General features: G+C 43.3%; 1 protein-coding gene across 4 annotated transcripts in view; it reads left to right on the forward strand.

Annotated features, from left to right (window-relative positions):
* The window catches only part of LOC140425463 (acidic amino acid decarboxylase GADL1-like), a 148,065-nt gene extending 136,299 nt beyond the window's left edge, over window positions 1-11,766 (forward strand). For all 4 annotated transcript variants that reach the window (XM_072509759.1, XM_072509761.1, XM_072509762.1 and 1 more), the window contains one exon: window positions 5,899-11,766. In XM_072509759.1, coding sequence (XP_072365860.1) covers window positions 5,899-6,072 — 174 coding nt within the window. In that variant the 3' untranslated portion in view covers window positions 6,073-11,766. The remainder of the gene's footprint in view (window positions 1-5,898) is intronic.
* The last annotated feature ends 7,423 nt before the right edge of the window (window positions 11,767-19,189 follow it).

Consider the following 19,189-nt stretch of genomic DNA (forward strand, 5'->3'; position numbering starts at 1 on the left):
GAGAGATATTTGACCATGATGATTGATGGTTTTTGGACTCACACGAATGATTTGGACTTATTGTTTAATCACTGTTCCCATGACTTGTATACACCTTAATGTATCTACCTGTTTTTTTGTTCAATTTTCTTCTTCAAGTGTATAGAAAATATGTAACATATAAAAAAGGGGTGATGTGGTGAGGTGCATCAATGTAAATGCACGTAGGCTAGCTAGACACTAGAGGGAGCACCAGTGACATCACACACACATTCAACCAATAGATCAGGTAGATAGGACATGACCAATGGACATTCACGATACACACAGAGGTGACACGGCCACAAGAGGGCATTACACCAATCCATATATAAAGGACACCACACACATGATCTGCCTCTTTCCAGTGGAGACAGTCAGTGAGTACAGACACAGGGTTGATTCAATATTACACCCACCACGTGGATTGCAGCATCTGGTTAGTCAGTCTGGGTAGCTATAGTAGGATTAGCAGTAGTGTCGAACCCGAGTAATAGAAGTGTAAATAGTTTAATAAACGTGTTGAAGTTATCTCCACGTCTGAACCTTCCTTTGTCAAGTGCACCACAAGGAAGCCGCTTATGTTACACCTACAACATAACAAATCACTTTCTTTCTCAGCACCAAAGTCTCCCAAAATATTATCAAGAGGTTGTACTGTGGACCCATATATTGTCATGGTGAGAGGTAACTGTCTAGCATTCAGCTGCCATAATCTACCATCATGTGCATCTACCATCATTTAGACTCCTGTTATATGGGATTTAGAAGTTTCTATCAATTTTGGGTTCCATTCCGATATGGCAATGACTTTCTAGAAATTTGATTCTTTGCCACTCTCAGATATTCTCATATGGCTGGTGAACTCCCCAGATTTCCCCAAGGTTTTCTCCCCTAAATCTGTTTGTGTAGATAGTCTTTTTTTTAATCATGGAATAAGATGTTCCTATTTGTCTTCTGATCTTTTCCTTTGATTACTCTACAGTTTCATGAAAGGTGGGAGGCAATAGAAAAAGATCCTGTAGTGATTATTAGCCTGTCCCAAGAAAAATATGTGTTCCTGGATCCTTTTGAGCTGCAGTAATGTCTTCTTTAGTGATTCAATCAACTATCTCAGGAGAAGGACACATATCCCGATCGGCATCTCAAATGTTGTCATCCAGATACTGAGAATGTCCAAATAATTGCATCTTGATGGTGGTGTCAGTCCTTCTAAGAAATTGAGTAACTCAAATGTTCTGATCAACAGCATCAAGCTAGATCAACTGTTGCTTATTTCCACCCTTCACCTTCTTGAATATTTTCAATTTCATTCTGGGTTCTGGGTGGAAAAAGACCTGTAACTGTGTGAGGCGAGGTGCAGCTGTGGGTTACACATTGCTCCATGTGCCAATGTGCTTATGTTCATGGAGAGTTGCTCTTTCCTGGAGTTTTCAAAGTGAGTTGAGAACTGGCTTTCACTTACATATGCTATCAATAAGTCTTCATACTTAACTTACGTGGTACAATGGAGGTTCACTGAACGATCTGAGTACCATAATGGCTGTCTTGTGAGGATCTCACACGAATTGACTTTGCTGCATTTCATAAAATCTTAGAATCCCTACAGTGCAGAAGGAAGCCATTCAGCCCATCTAGTCTGCACTGACACTCTGAAAGAGCACTCCACTTAGGCCCAATTCCCCGCCGTATTCCCGTAACCCACCTAACCTTTGGACACTTTGAGGCAATGTAGCATTGCCAATCCACCTAACCTGCACATTCTTTAAGAGTGAAATTGGAACTAATCCTGGACTGATGGTATCACATTAATGCTTAGTTGGTATTTATTTTCCTGTGCACCAGAAACTGTTTCATACTGAGTCATGGAATACCCCAATATCTGCAGCTTTGGTCATGTAGTATGGCAAACGTGTACACAGCAGGATTTTCCATTCGCTCCTGCCTCGAGAACAGAAATTCTGCCCGAGGGCAACGGACCTTTAAATGGTCCGACAAATTTTACATCCTGCCCATGACGATTTCTGTGGTGGACGGGACTAGAAAATTTACCACATAAAATTAGTATAACTGACGTCGCGATGTACTGAAAACAGGTTATTGGTAAGTTTTGGGTTGCTTTATAATGATTGCTATAAGCTGTTTTCATATTTTTCTTTTACCCTTACACTCCTTTGCATTTAACTCCCTTCAGTGTCACATTGATTAATGATCAGGGCTAGGACAACAGGCAAAACAGCCTCACCCTCTCATTCCCCTCTTAAAACTCATGGACAGAATTTTATGTTCCCCCTCTGTGGGTTTCTAGGTGGAGATCCATAAAATTTGTCAGATGGCCTTCTCATCAGGCTCCCACCTGCCCCGATCTCGGCAATTTTATAGTGGGGTGGGTGAGCCCAAGCCAGCCCTCCCCCTATTTCCCCAATTGAGGCCCTTCGGTGGCCAGTTATTGACCAGTTAAGGGATGTTCCCCTACCTCGCATCAATTTTCAGGCTGGCAGGAAGGATTCAGGGAAGGGGTGAAACCCGGAAATGGAAAGTGACCCTATCGGGCCTCAGGAGGGCAGGTAGCTAGCCGCCTCCATAAACAACCTCCTTTAATGATCACATCCCCCCCTCCCCAACAGGTCTGCCTCCCTCAGACCTCTCCACCAACATCCCCTCTCACGCCCCTCCCCACCAACATCCCCTCTCACGCCCCTCCCCACCAACATCCCCTCTCACGCCCCTCCCCATCTACTCATCCCGAGCCTCACCGCCCCTCCCTGCCCTATGCCCTCACATTTACCAAGCCCTTTTTTCCCATGACTTGAACTATGGAGACTGCTTATAGTTTCAGTCTCGGTGAATGCAGCTCGTCCGGTGCATTCAGATTGACCGGCAGCTCTCTGAGGTGGGGCCTCCTTCAGACTGAGGGGTGGAGGCCTCATTCCCCGGTAGTAGGGATGCATTCTCCACTGATTCTGGTTGGCTGGGTGGGAAACCAAGCTGTCTTAAAAGTCATATTTCATGTCTCTAAGCCAGTTTGGTAGTTATTTTTCTCTTGTATTATAGCATTCCCATTCCATCTCTTCCTACCTTCAATGTAACATTGATGCATAAGCTTCTCCCTGATAACTAGAGAACATTACTACATGCGTAGACGCGTGACACAGGCGAGATGAATCTTTGGTGACTGTGTGTGGAATGTTCCGGAGTAAAGACTGCCATTTTGGAGCCTGATTAAATGAAATGATGCATACACATGTATATGTGCACAAACATGCAGGTACATGTGCATGCACATAAGCAAACAAAACCGTGTATAAAAGTCATAGATAAAAAGTTATATAAAAACAGATGAAAAGCACAAACAAGCCTGTCATTCCAGCAATTATATTTGACCCTGTTCCATGTTCCAACCCCTCTGAATGAGTTTCAAATCCCCCACGAACCTTATTTGCCAGAAGGCATCAAGTTGCTTCACATGGACATCGCCCTTGGCGTGAGAAACAGTGGATAACACCAACAGTCTTTTCACATTTAAAAACATCAAGATTAAAAAGTCTGCTTGAACACTTCAAACCAATTCTTGTTTATTAATATGCAACACCACCCAATCACGAGGAGTCATGATTAAGTAATGGTTTGAGGGAAGAATCCTAGAAGAATCTCTGAACAGTAAAAGAAAAACATGTTTGGATTTTCCTTTTGCCTCAGAATGCGAGAATTTTTCCTTTCAGAGTGAAGCTCACATAACAGTAATAACATCTGGCACTGTTATATGACCCTTTGGTATGCTGCACCACCAGCTGAAATCATCCCAGATGTGGCTTTAATACACCAGCAGCAGTGGATGTTATTGCGGACTCCGGAACATATGGTGGAACTAATGCTGGGCTTCATGTCCGGTTCCAACGAAATGGATAAATTTCCATTTTATCAAGGTTTAATGCTTTTAAAAAATGGATTTTCCAGCCTTTCCCGCTGGCGAGTTCCCCAGCGGCAGAGGATGTGAATAATAGGAAACCCCGTTGACAGCGGCAGGACCGGAAGATCCCGCTGCTGACCAATGGCAGGCTGATTCCGCCAGCACAAAATATGCCGTGGGTGGGGGGAGATCCCGCCCAGCATGGTAATACAGTTAAGTATACTAAGTGGAGTGTTGACAATATGGTCTCACCTTTAAGATGGTAAAATAGACAAATGAGTAATTGTGATTAAATAATCCTGGGCAATCAAAGGGGAAAGCAGCCTATGGTCATCTGGGGCTATGGCGTCTTTACCTTTACCATGCATAAATATGAATGTTTAGTCACTGTGTGAGCTGTGCATTGGGAATTCTAACAGTTAGTTTGGAGGTGTGTTGTATACTGCATTTTTAAAAGATGAGGAATGGATTACTGTGCTTTGCAAATAACTTTAAGAGCATTGAAATTTATTATTAACAAATCATTAGCTAATAAACCTAGGACTTTGCATTAACCCGCTTCAATCTTGCTGTGTATCGTTTCTCTTATAGTACGGTATTAGTTAGGTAAATTCCAGGTACAATTAACCAAATCCTATCCATGTGCTTCTTCCCGATAACCACTCCATGTACCATTAATCAAATCCCACCCATAAACTCCTTCCCAATAATCATTCTGTGTGCAATTAACTAAATTCCATCCATATATCCTGTCCTTGTTCTTTATGCACTTACTGGTCTGATACTCTGTCCATGCACAGTAAGTGACACAGTGGTGTAACACAGAGCCATCACTTCTCCTCAAAACGGCACAGAGGTGTCACCCAATTTGAATAACCGACACAGAACAAGTAGTTCAACTTGAGAGCAGGATGTTAATGCATTACGATGCGTGCAAGTAGCATTTCTTTGTACAAATGTTTCATCTGCAGATAGCATTATTTCATCTTAGAGCAGGATAACAACATCACATCGGAACTCGAATACCCCTGAGGGGAATATCACACTAAGCTTTTGAATTAATTCATTTTCCTGTGCACATGTGGTGAGTGAAAGGAGGTGCAGGTAACAGCCATAAAAAGAATTGCAAAAATTATTGATGGCATCTCTTTTTAAACAAGGATTGAAGGATGGGTTTGGATGAGACACAGAAATATGGCAGCCACGAATAAATCCAGTTGGAAAATCAGGAAAATCCTTTCACAAGAAGGTGGTTAGAATGCGGAATCACTGCCGGAGGGATTTGTTGAGGAGAATTGAAAGGGACATTAGATAAGTACCTGAAGGAGAAAGGAATAGATGGATATGCTGATCAGATTAGATGAAGTAAAGGTAAAGTCGCCATGGTCCCAGATGACCATAGGTTGCTTTCCCTTTTGAGGGGGAGAGCTGACTGATGGTGATTTAACCTGAGGATCACCACACTTTAGTGAGGGGAGAGGTTGAGAACGCGGGCGGAGCCTTCATGAGTAACCTCAGCCGTTAAGGGAATTGAACCCGTGATGCTGGCCTCGCTCTGCATCACGAACCAGCTGTCCACCCAAATGAGCTAAACCGGTCCCCAAGTAAGGATAGAGGTGACTCAGGTGGAGCATGAGAAAGTTGGCGCAGATGGCCAGTTTCTGTGCAGTATAAGTTCGATGTAACGTGAGTGGGAAATTAATTTTATTGAGTGTAACCCTGAGAATTTTCTCAATCCAGGTATTACAAACGCAACTTTCTGCTTTCCAAACAGGGCCTTCCGTGCGCCTTGTGGTTTCTGAATCCCAGGGATGCTTATTTCTTATGTTCCTGCTTCATCAGTTTGCTTAGCCAGGAAACCAAAAATAATGAGATGAGTGTTTCCCATTTTCAAAAAAAAAAGGGGGTGAAAAGATCTCAACCATATTGCCTGGCACCTCTATGAAACTTGTTTTCTTTAAATATTGCAGGTTGCACCGGTAATTAAGGAGAGGATGATGAAGAAAGGCAGTATGATGGTGGGTTACCAGCCTCATCGTGACAAGGTTAACTTCTTCCGTCAAATCATCATCAGCCCTCTGGTCAGCCGTGAGGATATGGACTTTATTCTCAATGAGATCGACAACCTGGGGAAGGATTTGTAATTTGGATTGAAGGCATAGATGATAAGACATGTTTACAGCTACAGTATGTTTACTAGAAAGCGTTTGAAGTTGTTCAGGGTTTAGCTTGGAAAACTAGGCAGAATTGACTTGTACTGTACTCATTTTAGCATGAACAAAATTAACTTTGATGAAGCAGATTTCACCCATCAGAACACATACTTGCTTATTTTACAGAACAAATGATGAAGCTTAGTGGAACCTTATGGAAATATTTCTAATCTATATTTGTATTGAGTTGCTGTTATCTCGTGTCAGAATATAAATGTAGTCATAGTGGTGTACATCTTTGCTCTCCTGTGTGTGCCTGAACTTCAGAAGGAAGAACTGACCACCTACAAATTTACCTACTGCTTACAATATTATTACACACCGCTCTATGGCTCTCACTTTTAATGTCTCCTGTCATTGTTTAGTTGCTGGAGCCACAGGTCGTAAAATCTGTTTGTTCCGAGCAATGAGTAGTAGCGAGGCCTTAACTCCAAAGCTTGATTTCTTTAAGTGTTATTTCCCACAAAGTCCTCTGGAAATTTCAATTCTATACAATAGTCAGACTCCAATCTGAAATGGCACTTAATTTCTGTTTGCTTTTTTATTTACCTTTGAAGCTAAATCCTCATCCCACTTTGGTTACTTGTCAATGGAGTAAATCTAATTGTGGAGCTAAGACAGCACAGTCAATTTTGTTCCTTTTACTGACCCTGGACATTTAACAGGTGGTGGCTAGTTTGGGAAAGTGCTGATAAGCAACTCAAATGTAAAAGTCAAGGGCACAATGCCAAGGGCCATGTCCAGCAGTAGGAAGGAAGATGCGACACATCAGGAAAATATATGACCAATATTACAGGCATGAGGAAGAAACAAAGCCATTCTTTCAGTTAAAATATTAGTTTATATTTGAGAAAAGTAAAAATTGTTGTGTGTTGTCAGTTACAAGAGCAATTATGAGCTTGTCAACTACTGTCACTTACATGAAGAAGACAGGGAAACCAGTGTCCGCCAGGTGTGCAGTATTAAACAGGTACGGCATTGTGTAGTTAATATGACACATGGTACATTGTCACTACACTGATGGTGGGCAGTGAGGCTATTGCCACATGAGGCAAAAAGGCCAGGTCACTTCAGTTATTTCTTGAAATTATTTCTGCAGCTTATTGAGAGATAATTTCCTTTGCACTTCAACCTTTTTAAGGAACGATATAAAATATCTCTTAAAGGGATGCTTTCTCCTAGCAAGGCTGGAATTTGTGTTTGTAAACGTCCCTCCTTGGGTTGATAGTCATCCAAAAGTTCAGGTATCTAAATGCCTGCTTGAGATCAAATAATAGTACTTCTGAAAGTTTAGAGTTGCATGCTTTTTATTTCAAAGCTTTCAGAAAAAGCCTATTATTGGAAAGACCACTCCAGATGAAGAACACTGCTATGATAGATTATGCTGATTCTTATTAGTGAAATGTAATATTTGTTATAAGGTACCATTCTATCATGGTGACTCACCGTTTCCATAAGATGATAGTGCGCCTTTAAAACAACCATTTTATCAGTGTAAGATAAAGCATTTTTGATTGGCCTGGTGTGAGGCTATATATTACTTACTTTGATCTGGTAACATCATTCCAGAGATGTGAGCTTAAAACAAAAATTATTTGCATATCCAGGTCAGGACAGCGATGGGTCAGGAGAAAGATGAGGAAATGTTCCCCGTAATCTTACTCTTAGGGTTGGCTTCTATTTCTGCATGAAATTAAAGGTCTTCCCAGCGACGATAGGGCTGGCTTAGAAAGGATAAAATCTCAGGTAGAGTTAGGTTTTTTTTTGCAGTCCTTTTTTAAAATGAGTTCTTTGTTTTATTTAAACAACACTTCCTACTTTTCATGGAGTTTTTTCTATTTATTACATTTTATTCGGAGAAGATGGTTCTTATTTTTTAGAATAATTTTCTGGAGTGTTCAATTGTTGAATGTACTATAGTCTGCATTGGGGGTATGTGTAGGTCTCGGTGAAAAGGGAATCAGAGAAAGATTTGTAGGGCCGGGGGTGGGGGGAAGGGGGGGTGGGTTGGTTTGGTGGCAGTCAACAAACACATGTCAAAAAAGAAAACAAAGAATGTATTTGCTTGCAGCCCGGTAATTTAAGTAATATGTAATGTGTGTGTGTGTCTTTGTATTTAAATGGGTAATGTGTTACATACACCTCACCATTACCAAATGAAATCATTTGTAACAAACACTATTACGAGGCCAATGATTTATTGCCCCACAGATAATCAATTCCATTCTTCCTTATGGGCTGTTCCCTTTAATCTGCAACATTCAGTGTTCTATAGAAGTGGCATTTTTTCCCCCAGTCACCATAGTCCCTGATGACCATATGCTGCTTTCCCCTTTGAGGGAGGAGAGCTGACTGGATTTAACCTGAGGATCACCACACCTCAGGCAAGGGGCAATGTTGAGAATGTGGGGCCTTCATGAATAAACTCGGTCACAGGAATTGAACCCACGCTGATGGCCTTGCTCTAGCTGTCCAACCAACTGAGCTAAAGCACTTACAAGGGGGGGAATGTAAATGCGATATTTCAACAGACACAAAACGGTGGGCGAAAATATAAAATCATTATTAAATATAAGTTGCCAGATGATCTGTGGCTATAAGGAAAATGAATTCCATTAAATAAGGGAAGGGGTAGTCAAGGTGTGACGTTTTACAGAAAGGAATAAATTTACAGTAAGGGAATAAATTAGTAGAATTATCTTTTGTACCTCAAATTGTTCAGTTAATGTAGTTAATTTTAGCACAAAGCAGCTGAACCACTAGTGGATGAAATTTGGAAGTGAAAGCTCTATAAGGTTGTCAGTCAGTTGATTAAGGATCAAACTACTCATGGAAATCTGTGCAGAGCACAAAGTTGGAAAATGGAAATGCACCTCAGAAATGTAACGGAGATTAGCCACTAAATTAAGAACCTACTCTCTTTTGCAAATATTCAACATTTTAGGCTTTGCAGGCTTCGCTAACTCGGGCAACATTAACATTTATTGAATAGAAGGATAATTCCAACTTTTAAAGGTACCTGAACAGATCTGGTGAGTTAGTCAGTTTTAAAGGACAGACCACGTCTATTGGTCTTGATTAGCTGGAACCACAGACCAATCTCTTTGTATATCTTTTTGTTATCTCTTTAAGTACCTCAACCTTGTTCTAACATTCCTATTATTTCTCTCTCTAAAACACTAGCTCAAGATGGAGAGATTAAATTTCATCTCTTCTGACCTTTATGAGGAAAAAAAAACCTTTAACGTCCGTTTTACTCACCGGAAAAAAACCACCTTTTGACAGTGAGAGAGGTTTCTTTGCTCAGCGGGCGTTGCTGGGATTATAATGGGAGAGGGATATATATCAGGTGATATATCGATCTCTTCAGTCCATTTGTCTTTATTCTGACCTTTACCAGCCATCAGTGGTTCCATTTTCATGTGATTATTCTGTTATAGCTCATTGATAGGCATGTAGAATTGCTTTGTTGTCCTATTGATAAATTCAGAAAATTACCTGTCAAATAGTACATCAGGATTTATTGCTAATAAGGGCAGCACGGCGGTGCAATGGTTAGCACTGCCGCCTCATGGCGCCGAGGCCCCAGGTTCGATCCTGGCTCTGGGTCACTGTCCGTGTGGAGTTTGCACATTCTCCCCGTGTTTGTTTGGGTTTCACCCCCACAACCCAAAGATGTACAGGGCAGTGGACAGGCCATGCTAAATTGGCCCTTAATTGGAAAAAATGAATTGGGTACTCTAAATTTATGGGGGGAAAAAAGAAGGATATATTGGTAATAAAATGGCTCCTGCCTGTCCATTGAGATGGGGAAAATCGGGACAAAATCAATTTGCAAATTTTCAGTTGGAATTTTACGATACAATTTTTGACTGACGCACTGATAAATCGATTGATTTGGATTCTTAAGAAGTCCATTCTAGACATTTAGCCAGATGACTTGTACTGATTTCTGTGAGAACTTTAAACGCATGTCCAAAGAACACATTTATGATTCCTCCAAATACAAGGCACAGGGAAGTCTTCCTCCTTGCCACTGAACAAAAAGTTGGAACATTTAACAAAAGACTGGACCACATCAACCAACATCATTTAATTAGGATCTGTGATTGGTCAGTTCCCTCTCGGGTTGCCAATCCTCCTGAATTGTCCTGGAAATTCCAGGAATTAAAGATTAAACTCCAGGCCGCTGCTGCAAGCAAAAGCCCAAGAGGAAAATCATTGACCCAATTTTAAAAATTGTTTATTTTTTAAGGTTCTTTGAACGCTTTTGTTTACTAGCTATAAATATATTGAACATGGGAGAAACTGCTGTTTGAATGACAGTGAAACATCTTCCAGATTACAAAGAGTCTAAAAGCAAACTATTATGGATGCTGGAATCTGAAACAAAAACAGAAAATACTGGACAATCTCAGCAGGTCTGACAGCATCTGCGGAGAGAAAGGGGAGCTAATGTTTCGAGTCTGGATGATTCAGCTTTGACGAAGAGTCATCCAGACTCGAAACGTTAGCCCCATTTCTCTCCACAGATGCTGCCAGGCCTGCTGCGAATGTCCAGGATTATCTGTTTTTGTTACGAAGAGTCTACTCACTTTCCAATTGGCTGTGAAGGCATGGGCATGATAGACAGCCAATGGCAACAGTATGGTGGCAGGGCAGTCGGAGGCAGAAGGTCTTGTAATGACACCTCCAAGCTTATGTCCAATCAAATTTGGCAACCGTAGACCCTTCGGTCAGCCATTTTATGTAGTGTTGCTAGCCTTCAATAAATGTGTTGACCTTTAGTTTAATGGGGAAATATACCGTTATGGTAATGAATAAAACTGAATAGTCAATTGAGAATAAAATTAATCCAGGGCGGCACAGTGGCTAGCACTGCCGACTCACGGCGCTGAGGACCCGGGTTCAATCCCGGCCCCGGGTCACTGTCCGTGTGGAGTTTGCACATTCTCCTTGTGTTTGCGTGTGTCTCACCCCCACAACCCAAAGATATGCAGGCTAGGTGAATTGACCACGCTAAATTGCCCCTTAATTGGAAAGAAAATAATTGGATACTCTTAAAAAAAAAGAGAATAAAACAAATCTGAAACTTGAATTCTACTGAACAAATGAGGTCATATGATTTCCTTTCTCTAACACTCCATGTGTGTTGTGTAGTGTGTTGCTTATTTGCTTGGTATGCTTGTCACTGAAGCAAAAGGTTGCCACTAGTCAACACTGCATTTGAAAGTAGAACTGCTTATATAAATGAATGTTATCTGTGTTGCAGTGCGACTGAACTCCCAGTTACATTGCGTTATTACTAGTGCTACCAATGTTTGATTGTCTACTGAGTGATGCTGTACTCCACTGAATTACTCTTGTGAACACCTGGAGTGAAACCTTACAGTAACTTTCCTACATAATAGTGTGGTTTCAGCATTATTTTCAAGGCACGGCATTATAGGTGTTTTAGACCATTTAAACTAAAGTAGAACCAAGACATCAAAATGTTTTTTTTAAAAAACACTTTAATTTATGGGGCTGAATGTACTTGAATGAGACTAGAGGCGATAACTTATGTTTTGACATATAAAGTAAGACTTCTGTATTTAATGCGGTGAAATAAAAAAATCTAATTAAGTTCACTCGTATCTTCTCTTTTGTCTGGAGAAATTGTCACTTTTTTGTACCCAAAAATCCTGTCTTTTCTTGTTCCTATGGTACCTTTTGGTGAGCAAGGGATCATCTGCCGAGGTAGTTACTGGTTTATCATCGTTGTGGGTCTTGGATGGGGTTGCCCATGGTCTGGAGTTACAGATACTGCTGGAGGAAAGGCTGTTGCTAAACTTGACCTTTTATTGAACATTCTGCTATGTTCAGTACAGGGCTCAGCACAAGGCTTCACATAGAACTATCTCTCAGCATACTCTGTTGTCATGTGATCTTGCACCACTGATGGAGACTGTCTACTTACATATTTAAAATTAACCTTGTGTACTACAAATGGAACCCACCTTCACCTCCGCCACTCCCTTTGATTCGGTGACCAGTGCTGTGATCGTTGGACCACAAGTTGTGGATGAGCCAGAAGCGCTTGTGACTCAGAAAGCCTCAAGCATCTTGTTCACCCCGCTGCAGGCCACAGCATGATAGAACTCCAAAATCTATCTCCCTTCCCAGTTCAGTTTAATCCTGCTCAACCTGAAGATGAGCTTCAAATTCCACATCCAGTACATCACCAAGTCTTTGTTCTTTCACCTCAGCAACTTCACCAAACGCTGCTCTTGCATCACTCCACAATTTAACATCCTCATCTGCATGTTTCATTCCAATTCCTTTCTGGAATCCTGAATTCTTTCTTACATAATCACCAGTTCATCCAGTACTCTATCATCCACTTCCTTTTCCACACGAAGCACCATCCGTCCATTTGTTGTGACCATCAGCTTGCAATTCCTGTCCACCTTGACCTTGAAGGATGCATGAACTTGCTTATAGTGTGGCAAGTAAATTAATTTACCCTGCAGTAGGTCATGGACCGTACAAGAAATAAGGGCCTCTGTGAATTAATGAAAATCATTTGAGATGGGAGTATCTGGGGACTAGACAGCTGGATTGTGATGCATGTAACGTGGGTTCAATTCCCATACCGGCTGAGGTTATTCATGAAGGCCCCGCCTTCTCAACCTTGCCCCTTGTCTGAAGTGTGATGGTCTGCAGGTTAAACCACCACCAGTCAGCTCTCCTCCTCAACGGGGAAACCAGCCTATGGTCATCTGGGACTATGGTGACTTCACCTTTATCTGCTTTATCCGTGAAGAGAACGTCGGTGATCATAATAATTGGAAAAAGTGACAAGTGTGGGAGGACTGTCTATTGGGTCGGAGTTCGGGAGTCAGCAATGGGACAATTCCTGGCTCCACAGACATGAACCAAGGGCCCACTCATATCAATCCATGACCTGTACAGTACAACATTACACCACCTACCATGCCAACACATCCAGTATCCACCATGGGAAGTCCTCAGGACCCATGCTGAGATGAGATAAAATAAAATTATTAAGTGCTAATTGAAGAATTCACTTTTGCAAAAAAAACCTCAGAGAAAAATCCATTCACTACATTTAGCTTTCTAAATCCCATATAAAAACAAGCATTTTGATTCATAGTCCTACTTCAAAGAACCTATAACCACATGGAGCTATCAATAAAGCTGTGAACTGAGAGGAACCCCTCTGGTAATTGAAGGTTCTGATTTCAATTGAGTGGTACTAATTTGGCAATGATAACTCTCAGGCTTATGTCAACTGAATGAGGTAGCAAGCACTGATTTACCTCCCAATTTTAAGCTATTTAAAGGACAGGGGTTTTACAGACCTCAACAGCATGTCAGCTTGTAATGACTTAGGCCAGGCCTTTGAGATTGGCCAATTAGAATAAGACGTCCCTGATTACTGGCCCAATCAGGGAACCCCTTTCTCTGTATATAACAAAGAGTGTCAGATCCTCTGCACCCCCAGTGTAGACAGCAAGCTGAATGTACCTGGTTGTTCAGCTGCTGGTTTTGTAAATAAAAAGAGTTCTGGTGACGGAACTTCTGCCTCTGTCGTCTTATTACAGTCGCGACGAGGAAAACGGAACGATCCGAAGGAACCTGTTCATTAGCAGCTGCTGCATATTGAGAGTAAGCCACTGACGGGCAAAATGCCTTTATTCGGGAAGTTGGACTCTTTTGACCCTGCAGTGGAAGATTGGCCCCAATATGTAGAGCGGATGAAGTACTTTTTAAAAAAAAAAAAGAGTAAACGATATAATTCCGGATGAAAAACAATGGGTCATTCTGCTGACCACGTGTGAGCCAGCAGCTTTTGCCATTATGCGCAGTCTCACTTTTCCGGAGGCACCGTACACGAAAGCTTTCCAGGAATTGACGGACTTAGTAGAGTACTATGACCCAAAACCACCTGTGATCCTGCGAAGGTACCGGTTTTACTCAGCATTCCAAGACACTGGGGAGTCAGTTACAAACTTTTTAACAAGTTTAAGGCGATTAGCAGAGGCTTGCGAATTTGGCCTGACACTAAATGAGATGCTCCGAGACAGGTTGGTGTGCGGAATAAATAATTTAGCAATACAGAAATGTCTTATTAGCAAAGGCCGAGCTGGATTGCAAACAAGCATTGCAGCTTACTTTGTCCTTAGAAAAAGCGTCAAGCAGAGCACATGAGTTACAGGGTACTCCGATGGAGGTAGACGCCCACACCAGTGAAACGGAGTTAAGGGACTACTGCTGGGGGATAGGCAACTGCATAGCCACCCTCAGAAATGACTTGGATACTAAGTTACCCAGGCCCACTCGCAGAACCGCTCCCAAGCAAGGGAAAATTAGGACCAGACAGACGGCAGCTCCTGCAGCCTTTCGCCTGGCAAAATATTGTCGTTGTTGCCAGAGAGGAGAAATAGAAGCCCCAAACCAACATCTTGGAGAAGGAGATGTAGACCGGGGTACAGGAGAATGCACACCTTAGAAGCCCCACCTACCTTCGACGAGGAACAACTAAATTGTGTAACGATGGTTAAATCAAAACCCATTAAATTATCCATAAGGTTGAATGGAGGTCCCACACAAATGGAAATCGACACGGGAGCAGCTGTATCAGTGATAAGGGAAACAGTATTTAATAAAATTCGAACTGGACTCCAACCCTTATCCCTAACCAGGATCTCGGCAAAACTGAGGACATACACAGGGGAACCACTGAGAGTGTTGGGCACAACACATGTACCTGTGGCTCATGGAGAGCAATTGGTTAGGCTGCCTTTAATGGTAGTGAAAGGTGCGGGACCAAGCTTATTGGAACAAAACTGGCTAAAAGAGATCCAGCTGGATTGGGTAAACATTTTCCAGCTTGAAAATGGTCGACTGAGCAAAATCCTGTGCAGATACCCTGAGGTTTTCCAAGAAGGGCTCGGAACAATAAAGGGAGCAAAGGCGACATTACATGTAGATCCAGAGGCAGTCCCAAAATTCTACAAGGCTCGACCAGTACCCTTCGCGTTAAGGCAGAAAATCGATACGGAAATCAAAAGATTGGAGCATGAGGGGATAATAAAACCGGTCCAGTTTGCAGAGTGGGCGGCACCCGTGGTGCCTATACATAAGCCGGACGGCTCGGTCTGCCTTTGTGGAGATTTCAAACAAACAATTAATCGTTACTCACACCTGGACAAATACCCAATTCCCCGGATTGAGGATTTGTATGTAAGGCTGGCTGGAGGACTCTTGGGCGCGATTCTCCGACCCTCCACCGGGTCGGAGAATCGCCGGGGGCTGGCGTGAATCCCGCCCCCTCCGTATCCCGAATTCTCCACCACCAGCGATTCGGCGGGGGCGGAAATCGCGCCGGTCGGCGGGCCCACCCCCGGCGATTCTCCGGCCTGCGATGGGCCAAAGTCCTGCCGCTGTCAACCCTCGCCCGCCATCGTGGATTAAACCTCCTTTTGAACGGCGGGACAAGGCGGCGCGGGCAGGCTCCGGGGGGTGCCCCCACGGTGGCCTGGCCCGCGATTGGGGTCCACCGATCCGTGGGCGGGCCTGTGCCGTGGCGGCACTCGCTTCCGCCTTCGTCATGGTCTTCACTATGGCGGAAGAGACCCCCTCCCCTACACAGGCGATGGGATGCCGTGAGCGGCCGCTGACGCTCCCGCGCATGCGTCGCCCGGCGAAGACCATTCGGCGGCGGCTGGCGTGGCGCCAAAGGCCTTTCCCGCCAGCCGCACCTTTGGGGCGGCCCGACGCCGGAGTGGTTCCTGCCACTCCATTACGCCGGAACCCCCCGCCCCGCCGGGTAGGGGAGAATCCCACCCCTCATTCTCAAAGCTGGATGTGAGCTATGCATATCTACAGCTGAAGCTGGACGAAGAGTCGCAAAATTTCTCAACGATAAACGATAAAAGGGCCTTTTTCAGTATACAATATTACCCTTTGTGGTATGGTCAGCCTGTGCGATATTCCAAGAGGACAATGGAGACTATATTACAAGGGCTACCACAGGTCGCCACTTACCTGGACGACATCCTCATTACGGGAAAATCAAAGGCAGAACACCTGCAAAACCTGGGGGAAGTCCTCAGGAGGTTTTCAGCAGCAGGCATGCGCTTGAAGAGGGAGAAATGTGTTTTCTAGCACCTCAAGTAACTTATCTGGGGTACAAGGTTGACAAATCAGGGTGTGATAGTTGGTATTAGGGGTATTATGGTACCCTGAATAATGCTGTAAGACCATTGGTGTGGGAGGTACCTGAGACTGCTATTTCAATTGGTGAAGCTTACCTGCTGGTTCCGCCCAGTAAGGCGGAGTATAAGAGCCTGTGTCTCCCCAGCAGCTGCATTCTGTACCTGCGCTGCTGGGGGAAACATCTAGTGCAATAAAGCCTTCAATTGTCTCCAATCTCGTCTCAGGAGTTATTGAGCGAGAATCACAGGGTTACACCCTTTGGGTGGATATCAAAAGCAGCACCACATTGTTTAGGACTGCTCCTACCAGGTCTAATCTACACACATCATGTTTCCTGCTCATCGCTGAAAAAATCCAACATGACTGGAGGCAACTGCTGTTTTAGATGGGCAGCTGCATTTGTGAACCACAGGTGTCCATCTGGGAACCTGCCCCCATTACATCCCTGCCATGCAAAAATGGTAGATACCATGTTTGGGGGCAGGACTTCCTGATTCAGGCCTCAGAAGCAATCTTTGCAACAGTCTCTGTCTGTGCAAAAGATCAGGCATTGCAATCTTGTCCTAGGCCCAACCATCTTCAGCTTCTTCATCAATGACCTCCCATCATAAGGTCAGAAGTTGGGATGTTTGCGGATGATGGCACAATGTTCAGCGCCATATACGACTCAGATAATAAAGCAACCCATGTCCAAATGCAGCAAGGCCTGGAAAATATACAGTCTTCGGCTGACAAGAGGCACGTTACATTCACACCACACAAGTGCCAGGCTATAGCCATCCCCTACATGAGAGGATATAACCGCCCCTTGACATTCAGTGGTATTTACCATTGCTGAATCCCCAGAATCAACATCCTGGGGGTTACCACTGATCAAAAACTGAACTGGACTAGGCACATTAATACTGTGGCTACCAAGACAGGTCAAAGGCTAGGAGTCCTACAGTGAGTAACTCGCCTTCTGACCTCCCAAAACCTACCCATCATCTACAAGGCACAGGTCAGGAATGTAATGGAATACTCTCCACTTGCCTGGATGAGTGCAGCTCCAACACTCAAGAAACTCGACACCGTCCAGGACAAAACAACCCGCTTGATTGCTCCCCTTCCACAAACATTCAAACCCTCCACTACCAACGAATAGTGGCAGCCTTGTGTATTATCTACAAGATGCACTGCAATAACTCACCAAGGTTCCTTAGACAACACCTTCCAAACCCACGGCCACTACCATCTAGAAGGACAGGAGCAGCAGATACCTGGGAACCCCACCGCCTGCAGGTTCCCCTCCAAGTCACTCACCACCCTGTCCTGGAAATATATCGTCGCTCCTTCACTGTCGCTGGGGCAACATCCTGGAACTCCCTCCCTAACAGCACAGTGGGTTTACCTACACCTCACCTGCAGCAGTTCAAGAAGGCCACTCACCACCACCTTCTGAAGGGCAACTAGGGATGGGTAATAAATTTTGGCCTAACCAGCGAAGCCCACATCCCATAAATGAATTTTTAAAAAATGCTCTGCCTTGGATTCTCTAGCTATTTACTCATCAATAAGGGGCGCGATTCAATGGGCTCATCACAGCCGACTTGGTGTTGGGACAAGGCCGTTGAATCTAGCGAGACGTCGCAATATGGATCGCACCCTCACTGGGCGTGACCCATATCAGCATATGTAAATGAGCCGTATGGGACTCAATGGTGGCACCTGCAAGACCTCACCATTTAACACTAGTAGCTGCTGCAGCCGAGACACACACGGCCAAACGTGCACAAAACTGGACAGAGAAATGTTTCGGGTGGATTGTGCCAAGGACGCTTAATAAGACTTGTTCTTGGTACGAAACTATTCAAAACTAACAGGTGACTGAAAAATCAATAACATGAACATTTTGAAACAATTAGCGGATGGGCTAAAGAGTAGATTTCAATGTGGGTAAATGTAACTTATGCATATTGGAATATGAAACATACCCATGATCAATTGGGAAAATGAAGGGATTGGGAACAAGTATATTAACCGTTCACAAATTATAGACCTAATTGAGCATATTATGAAATAATGTATCTCAGTAGCATTTCCTCGTAATGCTGAACATATTCTATAAAATCTGTCTCACTGATTGGTGCAATGATACATAGCACGTAGGGGTAAGTGGACAGCTATCAATAGGATCTTGATGCATTGAAGACATCTCTGAGAACAATCCAACTATCAAAATTCCCTGTTCCCTGTACAGTTTCTATTGCTTTAATTCCTTTCTTTAAAAGAATGACTAAAACTGTATACCAGTAAATGTGGCCATAACTATTGACTTATACACATCTTCACAAAAAGTCAACTCTAACCAGTAAATCCAGGCCTAACACCACTCCTGTTGTAGTGAAGTAGGTGGCATTCCTAAAGCATTTCCTCTTTTCTTTGGCATATTAAATATTCTTTCCAAGAATAAAGCATTGAAAATTCATTTCCACAACATTTTATCAGAAATCTACTTACTAGGTCAAGCCATTGTCTCCATTGCGAGTGGGTGATAGATATTAACACAGGAAATGTTAGATCAAATAAGACCAAGAGGACATTTAGTTCATCTTCTACCATCCAGGTAGACACATGATAATACAATATTGTCGACTTATTTCTATCAATGAATCAAAACTCTAGTGTGGAAAAGCCCAATGGTGGAAAGCTTTGCAAACTGTGGAAGCTTGAGACAACACTGATGAGGCTTCTTATATAACAAAAGTGGTTTATTCAAAAGGAAGGAAAGATTAACTATATACATGCAGAGGTCTCGGATTCCCTGGTCCACACTCGGGCTTTT

The sequence above is a fragment of the Scyliorhinus torazame genome, chromosome 6 (genome assembly GCF_047496885.1).
Source record: "Scyliorhinus torazame isolate Kashiwa2021f chromosome 6, sScyTor2.1, whole genome shotgun sequence".
Lineage (NCBI taxonomy): Eukaryota > Metazoa > Chordata > Chondrichthyes > Carcharhiniformes > Scyliorhinidae > Scyliorhinus > Scyliorhinus torazame.